A 15,778-nucleotide genomic window follows, 5' to 3' on the forward strand; every position below is an offset into this window, starting at 1 on the left:
AGCCACAGCCAGGAATTGAGCCTGTCAACAACCATGTTGGTGAGGTGGGAAGCAGATCTGCCCACCTTTCCACCCATATGCATGACTACAGTACTGGCCAATTACTTGATTCCAGTCTTGTGAGAGACTCTGAGTCAGAGGCACACAGCTAAGCCAAAGCTGGATTCCTGATTCATAGAAACTTTGAGATAAAAATGTTATTTTAAGCCAGTAAATGTTGGGATTATTTGTTAGGCAGTAATAGATAGCAGGGAATAGAAAACCACATAACATTATCTAGTGTATTTTTAAATACATGAATAAAAATTTTAAAATGTAAAAATACAATAATCAAAATAAAAAATTATAATAGGTGTAATAATAAATGAGACATAGTTTGAAAAAAAAAACAGCAAACTGGAAGGCAGATTAGAAACAATTATCAGAATGCAGCCTAGAAAGACAAAATGAGAAAAAAATGTGGAATAAATTAAGAGAAATGGAAGACAAAGAAGTAAGTTTAAAAAATACATTTAATCAGAAATCCAAAAGCAGAGGAGAAAGAATGGCAGAGAAAATATTTGAAGAGGTAATGAAAGAATATTCCAGATCTGATAAGGAAGATATAAATTTACATATTCAAGAAGTCTGGGAAATCCCAAATAAGATAAATGAAAGGAAATCCATCCTTAGGCACATCAAAGTTCAACTGCCCAAATCCAGAGACAAAAAAAAAATTGACAGATTATCTATAAGAAAGACAATTAGAGTGATAGCTGATTTCCTAATAGTAACAACAGAAGACAAAAAGCAGGGAAAAATAGTTTCAAAGTGTTGAAATAAAGTAAAGACATTTTCAGACAAACTGAAATAAATTCTGAAGAATTTACTTCAGGCAAAAAGGCAAATAATTCCAGCAGAGGGTCTAAGATATGAGGAGGAATTAAAACCAAAAACATTGGTAAATATCCGGGAAAATCCAAATCAAACAGTGAATGCAAAAAATAATGCTAATGTATTGTGTGGTAAGATATACAGAGAGAAAGAAATAACTAAAATACACAAAAACAAACTGTAAACATGGAAGGGCCTGAAAGAGTAAAGTGTTCTAAGACCCTAATGTAAGAAGATTAAAGTTATAGATTAACTATAGATGTTCAAGGCCCAGAAATGGCTTATTAGCTAAATTTGGTTATGCAGCATTGCATAACCTATAGATCAGTAACTATTTAAAAAGTGAAGTCCCTCAGAGACTTGGTATTATACTAATACAATTTCTATGGGCCTAAAGAAACTGCAGCCTTTACAATGGAAGATGACTTAGGCTGCAGCTGGTTAGGAAACCCTCCTTCTAAAACACGCTTCAAGGTCCTGCTAACAAAATGAGAAAATCAAGAAGACACGGAGGATAAATGTGAGAACTTCATTTCTTTGAACTTCAGTTTACAAGAGCAGGAAACTTTGAATTCAGATTTTTTTGGGGGGTGGGGTGGGGGGAATACTCAAAACGGCAGTGGTCAATATTGGGAGAATAGCTTCACAAAGATGGCAGTAAGTCAGTACTGGTATACTCCTGATATCTTCCTCTAAAGAACAGGCACATCCCTAATGTGCCCCTAAAGTTAAGGTGAAAAGATTTTAAAAATTGGGAAATGTTTGATATGTCTTGCAAGTGTCTGGAATGCCACCAGCATCACATTTCCAGCCTCTTTCTGCCGCCTTACTCACTATTTCCCTTCTTGGTGTTTTCAGAAGGGGGAACTGGCCATGTACAGTTCAGTCCTTCCCTCTACTTTCTCACATGAGTAGGATTTCTACAGATCCTCCATGCTACAAGTTTTGTAGGGGTAGGCCTTCTATTTATGTGTGTAAAAGAGGTGAGGGGATCCTGCCCAGGTCTAGCATCTATGCAATTATAGGTTTCAATATTAGGAACCCACTTGCCCACAGACGTAAATTATATTTTTCAGTATCAACTTTATCAGTATTAAAGATAACATCTTGCTTTCATATCTGAATTCCTCTTTCATCATATTTCCAAGTTGGTTCCAAGAACTCAGGAGGTAAAGTTCCCCTAAAACCTCCAATAATAGAAAATGCATAATTTTGGCTACTCAGTCTAAATGTAACAATAAAAATGGCAATAATAATAATATCAAAATAACCATTAAGAACAAGTGACTGTGCTACATGCATAGCAAACCTTTTCTTTAATTTTCCTCATGATTCTGAAGTGTAGGTATTATCATCTCCATTGTTTGTTCATTTGTATTTTTTGGAGATTGTATTATAATAGAAACTCATCTGAAAGGCTACAAAATGGAAGTCACCCAATAAAACTGGGCTTGAGTCCTTTCTAACTCTTTCTTGCTCCATGATAAATAAAATCACTATTCTTATATTCCAGGCCTTTTTTCTGTAATGATGGCCCATTTTCTCCAAATAAACATATGATAAAATCATGTTAATGTTTTTATATAAAACCTTATATAAAATTAGGCAATACTTTTCATTAGAACGGATTCAAATTATTTCACTGTCTTTGATGGCTTGATTTAGAACACACAGTCCCATACTTATGACTTATTTGGCACATCAGCCATGACCTCAAAGTCAGTTTTTGTCCTTGATAACTGTAAAAGCAATGATCAAATCCTAGAATCATGTCTTAGAGATCCTTACTAGTCTAGAAAGGGAAACTTTTCTAAGGGAGACTTTTCAAAGTCAGCAAACTCTGGCAGGCCAAATCCAGCCTGCTGCCTGTTTTTGTAAACAAAGTTTTATTGGAACACAGCTACATTTATTCGTTTACACATTGGCTATGGCTCCCTTCACAATATAACAGCAAGGATGAGTAGTTGTGACAGAGACTGCAAAGCTCATAAAACTTAAAATATTTACTATCTGGTCCTTTACAGAAAACATTTGCTCATTGCTGGTCTTGGCACGGAAATTGATTCCATATTCTTGGTACTCTAAGTGGTAAGCATAATTCTTTCTCTCACATAGTCCTAGGCAGTACTCCTTATCTCTATGAACTTTCATCAAGTTGATGGCATTGATGATAATTTGAACCCAGTTTCCTCACTTCTAGGCAAATCATTTTTTAATCAGATTCCTTCACCAATAATTCCACCAGTCTTCAGCTATCAGTATTCCAGTGGAAGCTGGACTTTCAAGAGATGTTCAGAAATGCTTTTAATTACTTATATTTAAAAATAAATTTAGAGTTATCTGCATACTCTACTCTCATACTTTAAAAAGTATCCTGTTAATTGAAATAAAACAGACATGTTATAAATGAATTACTAATATGTGGTGCTCACTGACTATTGAACATGAATAATGGCTAAATTTTCCATTTCAACCTAAAATACTGACACCAAGAATGAGGCTACTGATACTTGAGACATGGTTTCTAATTTCCAAAAAATCTTTATTGGATAACGATCAAGAGGACAAAAATCAACATTTGCTGATTACCTACCATATGCATTTTACTAAGCAAAATACCTTAGATAGATTACATCATTTGATCCTCACAATAGCCTATGAGGTAAATATTATTGCCCTCCTTTAAAAATAAAAACATTCAACTAGGAAAGATAAACAAGCATGCCCCAAATGGCAGAGTCTAGATTTGATATTTCTAAGGAAGGAACAATTCTACAACTCCCAAAATGTCTTTGAATTAAATGAACTCAAACTTTACAAGGCAATGTACATTTTATCCAGGGTGTTATTCAAAATAGCTAACAACAGATATAGCACCAACACCCACCAAAACCAGATTCCTCTGTGCCAGTCTTCACCTCTTTGTTTTTAGATTGTGAGAAATTCTGGAGGCTTCAGGAGAATAGTCTGGGATAGTAGCAGGGGCAATCAGAGAGCTCAAGAAAGCATATGTTTACCAACTGGTGTGAAAGCATTTCAATACTTTAACAACTGATAGAATTGTATCACTGCCAACCTGCTGAAACATAAATCTGGAAATCTTTAAGACTCCAAATCCGTAATTATACAGATGCATAATCAAGACTAATCACATAAGCCATGTGATTGACTATCCTATAGGGGAGCCCTATGCACCCTTTTAACTCTCCATGATTGGCTATGACTCTTATATAATGCTAATTCAGCTGAACAGAAGATGTAAGACAGTCCGTCTCAAATTTTTAACCCATTTTCTTTAAAATGTTTTAGCATGATTCTCTATCACACAGATTGTCTGATTAAATATTTGATGCTATTAACTCTGATACCTGGAGTTTCAGTGATCTAATGCCCAGTGTGTCAGGTAAACATTGACTAAAGGATGTCAAGATGCCGTATATCATTATTCAAAGAGCACATACTGGGCTACTCATCAGCCCTGGAGAGCTCAGCAGGTGGCAGAGGTACATGGTACATCATAAAAATAATAGATTTTTAATAATTTACTAGAATAATGTTGTATAATAATTTAATGTTTAGTCTTTCACCTTGATAAATTATGTAAACAAAAAGCGATTTTAAAAGCAATACATTATTAATTTAAAATCATACCAGAGAAAATATTTTTCACTTTCATGATAAACCTCCATGATATGTAAGCCAATCATTCTTGAAAAATATTTTGAAATGATGTAGGAAAACAGAAAAGAAAAAGTGAGAATGTACTAATTATTAAATATATAATAAAGCACATATTTGAAGTAGTCATGGCACGATAACCACAATTGTAAGATTATATGATTAACTTTTCAACACTAGTTTAAAATAGCCTCTTTCACAAATATAGACTCTGCAAAACAGTCCCAGCATCTCTCCTAGCACAATTTTCATTACTCTTTCAATTTACAATGAAATGTTTTATTTTATAGATAATCACAAACTGAGATTAATAAAGTGGGATGATAATAAATAGAAGCTAGGGATAAGTGTAGAGCTCAGCAATAAGAACATCTTATGCATATAGTAACATGTAATTTGTTTTTCTAAGTCAAAAAATACTGATGCACACTGTATAGCTCGTTTAAAGAAAGTTAGATCATAAGCAGTAATTTTGTTATCCCTTTACATTAATGTAAATGTATCTCATTCCTTCCTCAGTAGCTTTAAGTGAAGCATGTTCCTTCCACTCTGAAGAACTAGAAAATATTTCCACTGTTTACAAGACCTTATCTTTGATTCTAAAGAGAAACAAATTCTCAAATGTCAACCGTCTTAGGTATTTCACAGAAAACTCACATTTTAATACTATGAAATTGTATTTGGAGAAGTTGGAAAATAAAAATTTAGAATTGACATTTGATTTTGAGGCTACTCACCAATCCTGGCTTACAGTTGTAATAGCAATGCTTGGAAGCGCTGTCAAAGGCAGTGTGGTCGGCCTGGAAATACCATCTCCCTCAGGAGTCCTTGCCCTTTCACTCTGTCTTTGAGACAGTGGTGGTAACTGTAAGTTTCCTGAGCAACACCTTCTCCCTCTCCAGAGGTCGATCCCAAGTGTGTTACTGGAAGAACTGTAGGATTTACTCAAGCTACATTCAAAATAATCTTTAACATTCTGGAGAAACCACAGGGAAAGAAAAAAAGAAGAGAAAGAAAATGAAATTCAAATGTTAAATGGAGTGAAACAAGAAACTAAATGATCAAGCTGTCACTTATGATGTCCCGATTATCTCACAATCAGAATCTAACATTGATGTCAAAAGCTTAAAGAGAAAACAATAGAAGAGGCTGATTCTCAGCTTTTAGGATAAACTTATCAGTTGCATATTCCTGGAGATTTTTAGGCATATAGATAATGTTTACTAGTTGTAGCATGTGGATTGGAGGCCTCCTTCTTTCTTATTTTAATTTTTTTTCATAATTTGCTAAAATGATATTTGCTAAAATTAAAAATATATTTTGGAAATCAATGTTATCATTCTGCAACTATGGGAACAAACTATGAGAAAATATAAAGTTTCTCATTCATTATTTTATTTTATGTATTTATTTATTTTTTGAGATGGAGTCTCGCTCTGTCACCCAGGCTGGAGTGATCTCAGCTCACTGCAACCTCTTCCTCCTGGGTTTAAGTGATTCTCCTGCCTCAGCCTCCCAAGTAGCTAGGACTACAGGCACACACCACAACACCCGGCTAATTTTTGTATTTTTAGTAGAGACGGGGTTTCACCATGTTGGCCAGGCTGGTCTCAAACTCCTGACCTCAGGTGATCTGCCTGTCCCGGCCTCCCAAAGTGCTGGGATTACAGGCATGAGCCACTACGCCCAGCCATTCAGTGTTTTAAAGTAAAAATATATCTATCTTAGAATAGCTGAATGTTGATAATTAGAGGTGACTGTTATGTTCTTATGAAAGGTCTTCTTACAATTGGAGATTTTTTTTTCAAATTGTGTAAGAACTCAGAAAAAGAAGTATACTTTATTCAGTCTTGAACTGCCATGTTCAAGTACTGCCATGTTCAAGTACATGCCCTAATGCTGACATTAATCATACACTTTGTGAGAAGACAAAGACATTGTGCTATACTCAATGATACAAGTTATTTATTCTTCCCATATCTTTTGGTGACAATGGGTCCTGAGATTGTTGGGAGTGGGAAGCCCAAATGAGCCTCTGCCTGGTGTACCATTCATACCAGCTAAAAGACAGAAAATGTTATAGCCCTGCAATGGTCACTGATATCAACTTAAGGTTTCAAAGTTACAGTTTTCACTGTCCACACTTAGCTAGCAGGGAATAACGGAAGTCCTAGCATCAGGCTACAGTCTCTCACCTGAAAATTATTCTGTGACCCTAAAGACAGGTATTTCCTACTAGCTCTTCAGACTCGAGTTAGGAGAACCTGAGACTAGACCTCCTAAAGTTTAAACAAAGTTCTTTACTCTCCGCTTCTCCACCCCACGGCCCCTATCCTAGTTCATATAAGGATAATTAACTCAAGTTTGAGGATCTAGCTGGGTTAATTCAACAAACATTTGACACACATCTATTATTATTTTGCACTATGCTATTTAAGAAGGATACAATAGCAAAAAGAGGAATGGTATCTTTTCTCATAGAACATATAATCTAGTGATTTATACTTATCTGATGCATGCAAGACTATATTTTGATGATAGAAATCTAGGCAAGAACAAGCTTGACAATTTTCAGGAGCCCCACCCTCCATACCAGAAAATGGTACACCATTATATTTTCTTGTGCTTGATTTATAATTTTAAAATACTATTTATTTGAAATTCAGTAGACTCATAGTTCAGTATCAGGAAGAAGACAAAAACAATTTAAAATTTTCCAGAGTTTGAAACATTCTGGAATGTATCAGTGTTTCACTGTTTAGTAACTAGTTATTATATCAAATCCATTGTAGGCTTAGCACTTACTGTATGGTGTGTGTGTATGTGTGTGTGTGTGTGTGTGTGTGTCTATGTGTGTAAATTAGAGGCTAAAGGGAAAAACTAATACATATGTTTATTTTTTAAAAGACTTACAAACTTCTTTAGGAGACAAAATATATAAAATCTTCCTGAAGAGATTTAAGAACAAACTAAAGGAAATCATAACTGTAAATCAGTCTAGTTCCAAATATGCATGTAAAGAAAGCACTGGTTATCTGGAAAGCAAAGTCTTGAATATATACTTTATCTCTTATGTAAGAAACACCATACCAAAGAACAGAAATAAGGATAGCTATCATGTAGCTAAACCACCAACCACCCTAGCCTCCTAATATGATTATTAGATATTTTTCTTCTTTAGAAAAAAGAACTATTACCAACCAGGTTTAATTGTAGTAAGTGACCTAAATGGGTACTATTTGGCACTTGTTATTTGAAATATAAAAAAGTCACACCTATCACAAAATATTTCCCACACTAATTTGCGAACAAGCTCAAATTTTCAAATTTGAAATATTCTTTAAGTTAAAAAGATTTGTTCCAGAAGACCTCAGTTAATATTAAATGCATTGCCACAAAGTAAGAACATAATGGAATAGTTTTTCAGAAATTAAATTCAAGATGAAAACTTAATATTGTTTTACAAACACTAATTAACTCATGCAGATTTATTCATAATTACTTCACACTCTGTAATTCATACCCATAATTTCTACACCACTACTCTAAAATTACTAAAAACCTCAAAGTAAAATTTAATTTAGACAATTCTCAATTACTGATTTATGATCTTGAACTTCTTTTCCTAAATTTTCAAAGATTCTGCAGAAAGGAACATTAATTTGAATGTTACCTCTGGAAATCACAACTTTTAAAAGGTATCATGGTTTCCAAAATTCACCTGGTAATATGAAAAATCCCTAAGGAAACAATGTAGCTCTGGATTATCCTTCTGTTTCTGAATAACTGTTTGTTTAAAAGTCAGTATTCTTGCCAATAAAATTTGAAAAGGTTGTCACAAAGGAAAAGGTAGTGTAAAACCCTGCACCTAAGTAGAAGTTTACAGAGAGGAGGGGGAGGGGACACCAAAGGACCGAGCTCTTTGTCATATCCCCATATCGAAACCAACCAAGTTAGGACCATTGAAATGTCCAGATGAGAAATGCTGGTGCTTAAGTACTCAAGGTTTTGTTGCTGTTGTTACTTGTCTTTTGTTTTGTCTATTTCAGTCATTTTTGAAGCATTCTCTACTTTTTGAATTCTTTTGGTTAAACTCATAGTGAGAAAATGGAATAAGGTATTTTTAAGGTCTCCTACTGTGCTTCGGTACACATTCAATTTGGACCACAAGACATAATTTTTTAAGCCTTATGAAATCAGAAATGGAAATTATGGAAAGCAGCAAATGACAGTCAGAGTCCCTATTGAAGCTAAATGTCATGATACTCCATGAGACAATAATAAAAGTAATTTTTTCTTCAAAAACTGATTTTATTGTAGACAGTCACCATCAATTACAAGAGTAGTTTGTTGGAGTAATTATTATCGCTCCTACTGTTTTCCCTTCTTTGAAACAATCTCCTAATATATTTGCATATATAATTTCTGTGATTAGAAATGCAAATGAGAATCAAAGGTGTAATGTTAAATTTTCTAGTAGATACATTTAAAAAGTGAAAAGAAACAGGTAAAATTTTGTTTAATAACATATTTTACTTAGCTTTGCATATGCAAAATATAACCATTGCAACATGTAATATTATCAAAAATTATTAACGAAATGCTTTGTATTGCACTGTATATTCAAAATCCAAAATGTTTTTCATGCTTACAGCACATTTCCATTTAGACTAATACTTAATAGTCACATGTGGCTGGTGGCTACCATAGTGGACAGAGTAAATCTAGGTAATATTTATTCAATATGGTGGGGTTAATGTTCATATCCATTGCATGTTTCTTGCAGGCAACCGTCCTCTTCTTTTGACTATGCCCACCATTCCCTCAGGGAGGATCAGGATTATTATTCTAAGGATGCAATGAGAAAGAACTAATGGTTTGTCCATCTTTTATAGATGGAAGGCATTGCTCAGTTTTATTCTTCCAAAAAACAAAATACTGGCGCACACAGTATACAAATAGTATTAAGGGACAATCACAAGCCTTTTTTGTTTTTTAAGAAAAAAAAAAGTTTTCTAAATTCCAGAAGTTTTCTTTTAGGTATCCTGAGCAATGCTGGTACTGAGAACTTAGACTATAACTTAAGGAAACACCCTTCTGGTCCAGAAGATTGGAAGAAAGAAAAAAAAAAAGAAGAAGAAGAAGAAGTAAATGCTGCCACAAGTGACAGAACAGAACACATTAACTAGGTTCTTTGACATAAAGAATAGAAATGGCAATGGAAAAGGAGTGTATTTGGGGAGCAAGAACCTAAATAGCATACCTAAGTCTCCCTCTGCACTGTGGGTCCTACAGGAACACAGAAGGAAGCTGAGAATTAGTTCTAGCATTCCTGCCAAAGGCTTTGCTACGGTATGAGACAAAGGGACCACAGGGCCCATAGGGTGAGCATCTGTGAAACAGGAGCTTAACAAGATGGGTTATTACAGAAAACAAGGAAAATTGTTTTTTCTTCTTCCCTCCCTTCTTTCCTTTCACATATCTGATCAGCGGCACATAATTTTTAGTTCAATTACTAACAGTAATTGGGTAAAGACGAGACAATTAAAGACACACTAATGAAGGACTGGTCAATTGAAAGCAAAGAGATAATTAAGGAACAAGATCCAAAGCTATAGAAGATAGTTTACAGATGATGATTTAGATCAGGGCTTTTCAAACAAAGTACATACCTATTTACTATGCTATCCCGTTAAAATATAGTCTGATTTGTAGGTCTGAGGTGTGGCCTGAGATTCTGCATTCTCAATAAACACCCAGGTAATGCTAATACTGCTGGTCCAAGGACCACACTTGAGTAGCAAAGGCCTAGGGGATGTGTATATCACAAGCTTCTTAGGAGTAGTTGTCAAAAACCCCACCACAGGAAGTGACTTTCAAGGGTTAGCTCTACATGGGTAAAAGTGTGGAAGAAAGTTATCAGAGAACTGATAATGCAAGCAGTGTGGAAAGAGGAATTATCTGAGAGTAAGGATCTGGGCATAGACTAGAGATTGGTGGTTCTGTGATTGAAAACCATAAAAGTGAAACTCAGCCCATTTCCAAGATGCAAAGAGGGCATTGTTCCTGCTGTCCAACTCGCAGAACGCCAGGTCCAGGTGCTGGCTGTGCCCATGTCATAGAAACACCTAGTCACAGAGTGGTGTGTTAAATGCCCCCAGATGCCCTTTGAATAGAATTATCCAGTGACTTCTTTATTGAACAGACAAAACATGATTGGGACCTTTTGAAACTTACATCATCAGCTGTCACCGTCATCACACTCCTGCTTTTCTTCATTATAGAGGTGGAAAATATCCCCTCTTAGGATGTCTGTTATTCAATGCAGCTTTGCTGACACTTTTTAATACCTACAGGAGAAAAAAATACACAAAAAAGAATAGCTCTGTATCCTTAAAGAAAAATATGTGGCATACTCCCTAAAGTAACATTTGAAATACGTACAATGTACATGTAAAAGCAAACATCATAATTTACCAAGCCAATTAAGTTTGATATGCTGAGAAAAGAGCTCCACAAAATATTAATACAAAAATCCAAGAAATTGATACAAAGCTATTTGGGAAAAGATAATAAAAATAATAAGTAACAATTAGGCTCCCAAATAATGATCATGAAGAATCTAAAAATAATATGCATTTTACACAAATGTTTTATAGTTTACAAAGTATATTCCCATAAAATATTTTATTTGATGCTTGCAACAGTTTGTTAGATTATTTTCATCATTTTTTCTAACAAAGGAACAGAGAGAACAAATTATTTGGTCAAGATAACACCGCTGAAATATGACGAGTTCAGAATTTAAAGAATATGACTGCTTTATACTGTCAAAAAAAGTGAAGAAAAGTAAACCGATACAAAATATATATACATGAAAGAAAAAAACCTTAATCTTAATTTTTACCACCAATTTAAATCTCTCATATGTCTACTGCATAAACTAGCAGGCAATTATTTATCACAGAAAATTCTAGCAACCAGTAGTTAGAGCTTGAATTCCCTGGTTTAAGTTACACAAATCTAGCTATTTTGAGATAGAGATGCTGTAGTTCATGACATCTGCTTTGTGTAGATCATTGGAAGTCACTGTAGAAACAAAGAACCTCTATAACACTACCAGAATTTAAAGGTGCACTCTGATTGTGGAAACCAAAGGCAAAGCAGTCACTGGTTTATGAAGACTCAAAGGGAAGAGAGTGGGAGGGGGGTAAAAGGTGAAATAATATCTATTGGGCACTGTGTTCACTATTTGGGTGATGGGTTCACTGGAAGCCCAGACCTCAGCGTTACTCAATATATCCATGTAACAAACCTGCACATGTACCCACTAAATCTAAAATAAAATTTTTATAAAAAATATAGTTGTCATACAACAGACTACAAGACAATACAAAGAATTCTGTGTTTGCAGAATTTAACTGAAAAAAGATGTACTATAAAAAATACAAAATCCAAGAAGTATTAGTCCATATGATGGTTTCACAAGGTCTTAGTACAAAAAATATCCTGTATTGTTGCTGAGCTCAAGGACTCCTATATATTTTTTTCACTGTGTCCATTTAACCCTTAATGCATGCCTTATTAAAAAAAAGTCTGCTTCTCTAGCATGAAGACATATATAGATTAAGAGCATGATGAAATTGTAGCTATGTGACTAGGAATACTAAGTAGTGGCATTGTACCATCACCCAGGAAACCAGGGTTGAATTTCTAACACATAATTTGACTACATTATGCAGGAGTTGGCAGTGAAACTGACAAAGTAGATAAGAGAATGGGGGAAGGGAGAAACTTTGCCTTTATAAGTGCTCTAGGGAGAGAACCCCACAGGCTTTTCAGGTATTTGATTCAATATGCAAAGGACAAGAATTTCCTCGGCATACACCAAAGAATGATTAGAACTACGATGCCCCTCTAATGCTGACCAAACAGCAGTAGGCAGAATTTTAATACTTTTACTCAAAGGCTGCTTGAAACCCAGCAAAAGTAGACAAGTAACAAGAGATATTTTATCAGGGTTATAGTCAATATTGAGGGCCTCTATAGTTAGGGTTAAACCTGAAAAAAAAAGTTCAGATTCCTAAATTTAAGAAAAGCAAGATTTAAATGTGTTTTAAATACAGGATATAAAACTATACATACTCAATGATTATAACTGTAAAGTTGTGAGCATATAAAAAATATTAAAGATGCTATGTGAAATGATGATAATGGAAGAATGATAATAATGGAATAAGGGTTATAGAAGGTTTTCTAAGTGAGTTGAATTTCTTTAGTGGAGAAAATGTAGAACAATATGATGTTCAAAAATATAAAAAGGAATGCCAAGAGTGCAATACATGTAGAAAGATGCCATGATGAGGAAGCTTACAACAGGCAGAGAGACAAAATGGTCCAGGATAACATCAGTAGATCTTTTTACAAGCAAGAGTATTTTTGTAAGGTCTTAGCCATGAAAATAAATTTGTTTTATGATCCTTTGAGTATGATAACTTACTGTATAAATTCATGTGCCTTCAATCGGACACATGTCCTGGCTCGGAAAAAGCAGGATCACAAGTTACAAGGCAGTTTTCCAAATGTTCTACAATAAAAATACATTATTTTATATTTAGGGAAAAAAGTCAACATATGTTATATAAGACAAAAAAAGCATGAAATATAGATTGATTATTTTCTGGGTATTCCTCATCTGCCCCTTCAGACCCACTCTTGGCCCTTCTCCCTTCTGGTCTGTGCCCTGGGAGGCTGGTTCTCAGGTACTGTCTAGCCCTCTGGCTCCTGGGTATGTTCAGCCAATGGAGGCAGTTGCAAAAGATCAAAGGGCAGGAGGAAAGAGGGGCCCCTCTCTGCTGGCCATAGTGTAGCCATGGCTAAAACGTTCTACTTGAGGTCACAGATCCTGCAGGCCTCCCTATTTAGCTGTAGAACTGGAAGCAGCTTCCCATTGTTGCTAGCCTCCTGGTATTTCATAGCCCTTTTTGGTTATCCTCAACCCTGCCCATACCCTTTGTAAATAGTACCTCCATTAAACTCTCTTTCAGCCTCTTTAAGAGAACAATCTATTTCCTACTAGGATCCTGACTAATACAGACTTGCTTCCAAAACTTTACAATAGTCAGAAGGTAATTGTTAAATATCTCCCCTCAGTTCCTAGCACAGTGACTGACAGAAGAAAGTCTCAATAAATAAGTATTCAAAGAATAAATGAGTAGAACCTACTTGGAGATCTAGATTGGTTTTGATACTTTGAGAAAAGGTCAGCAAGCATTATCTCAATTTGTTTTTGTAAGGCAAAAATAGTTTTGTGTCCTCGCTCACAGATGACAATGGAGATTCTTTTCAGGAACCTCTGCTGCCTTTTGTTTAGGCTAACAGAGATGGAGGATTTACCTTGAGCCATTTTTAAGCACTCTACATACATGATTTCAATTGTGTCGTAAAAGCAACCAACCAAATGAGCTAGGCACAATTATCAAGACAAGTGAGGGAATCATCTCTTGGGAACAGTAATGAAGCCTGCCCAAAGGCATGCACTCTACTGGTTAAGACCAGAACATTCTTGTTCTAAAACCAAGACTATTAACCTATCACTGTACCACTGATTGGGTCTTATTTACATCTTTTCAAGGTGAAACTAAGTGAAATGGTTTTTATATCTTTTTTTTCTGATGTTGGTAATACAAGTTAAGTCGATCAGTTTCCTGGAGCCATGCGCCCTGCTAGTGTAAGGACAAAAAGGAGTGATATTAAAAGATACTAAAGTTTTTAAATGCCTCATATTTAAGGCAAATGTTGTAAATGAGAGGACAGATCAGGTTCTCTTAATCTGAGATTACTGCCCCTTATAAAATTTGCTTCTGAATAAACAAAACACCATATGCTTCATTAAAACAAAGTATTTCTAAAAATTTCTAAGGTGATAAATGTGATGACAGATTCCATTTCTGATATATGTTTAATAGTTTTCCCTGTGGTTTTATATTTCACCACTTAAAAGATGCTTTTAAATTTATATTAGTCCTTCATAATGTTCTGTTTTATTCAGACTAGAATATTCTTTATATAATTGCACCTTTTCCTCTTTCTCCTTTCTCCACAGATATTTAAAGGCTAAAATGAGGAAAAGGACCCTGACTTCTGTGTTAATGTGTGAATTTCACCTTTCACAGGTAGAGTTATCAGTACTAGTGATACCTGGCTAAAAGGAATTTCAGTGAATAGTGATAATTATTTTAAAATTCTATATCATGGACACATGCTAGACAAAACCATGCAGAAATGAGAAAAACAAAAGTAATATTTTGAGTTTAAAAATACTACTTTTTGCAATTTAAAAAATATCTTTTATTTTGCAGATGATGTTCAAAAAGCTTTCGTTCTATTTCTTATGTAACTGATTTATTGAACATTCTGAACTCAGTAGAGCACAGATATGAACTAGTCTTCATTTTTCTCCAATAACTGTTTTCCATATGCAATATCAAATCTATTCTCTCCTCCTTAACAACAGTTCAGATTGCTTCCATAACTCCCATCTTATAACCGTTTTAATTCAGTGGCCAGTGTCTGGGACTTGGAGTGGGAAGAAAGAATGTACTACTCTTTTATTCTTCCTCTCTACTTTTATCTTCAGGTTCTAACTCTTTCCACATTGTGGCAGAGTAGAAGAATTAATGACAAGAGGGAAAAGTCTTCTTACTTAACTAGGCATTTAATTGCAGTCCTTTTTGAGTGTCTCTGTTTCTCTGGTAAAATCAGACTTACTCTGATGCTTTCTCTAAGGCAGGTGTTGAGATGAGGCCCTTCCTGTAACGGGGCAGTAGGAGCGTTCACACTGGGGAGAAGTAACTTCAGTTCCACCCCCACTGGCACACATTGAAACTCTTGTTGGTAAGGTCCCCTTGCCCGATAGTCTACTCTCTTGATTGGAATAATGACATGATGGCTCAAGCTGCAATGTCCACTTGATCCAGAATAAACTCAAGCATCCTTGTCACACTAAATATATGTACACTAAATGTATGTATACTAAATGTATAGATACACTTAAATGTATGGGCTGCTTTGCTGCTATTTCTTCTCTGTTCCCTGCTATATCTCTCCACTTCTCTTTCTCCTTCTCAAAAAAGCACAAAATTCTTCTCCATAAGTGATCAATGGAAAGAAGAGATACTGTCAGTTATTTACCAATGTCTTTCAGCCCCAAGCCAATCATTCTAAA

General features: G+C 35.0%; 1 protein-coding gene across 1 annotated transcript in view; it reads right to left on the reverse strand.

The window, feature by feature from the left end:
- Positions 1-10,896, reverse strand: part of PDE4B (phosphodiesterase 4B) — a 457,607-nt gene extending 446,711 nt beyond the window's left edge. The window contains exons 1-2 of the mRNA XM_054484028.2: positions 10,789-10,896; positions 5,289-5,527 (exon numbers count right to left, since the gene is read on the reverse strand). Of these exons, the coding sequence (XP_054340003.1) occupies positions 5,289-5,527; positions 10,789-10,830 (281 nt within the window). The 5' untranslated portion in view covers positions 10,831-10,896. The remainder of the gene's footprint in view (positions 1-5,288; positions 5,528-10,788) is intronic.
- Between the last annotated feature and the right edge of the window lie 4,882 nt (positions 10,897-15,778).

This window comes from Pongo pygmaeus, chromosome 1 (genome assembly GCF_028885625.2).
Source record: "Pongo pygmaeus isolate AG05252 chromosome 1, NHGRI_mPonPyg2-v2.0_pri, whole genome shotgun sequence".
NCBI lineage: Eukaryota > Metazoa > Chordata > Mammalia > Primates > Hominidae > Pongo > Pongo pygmaeus.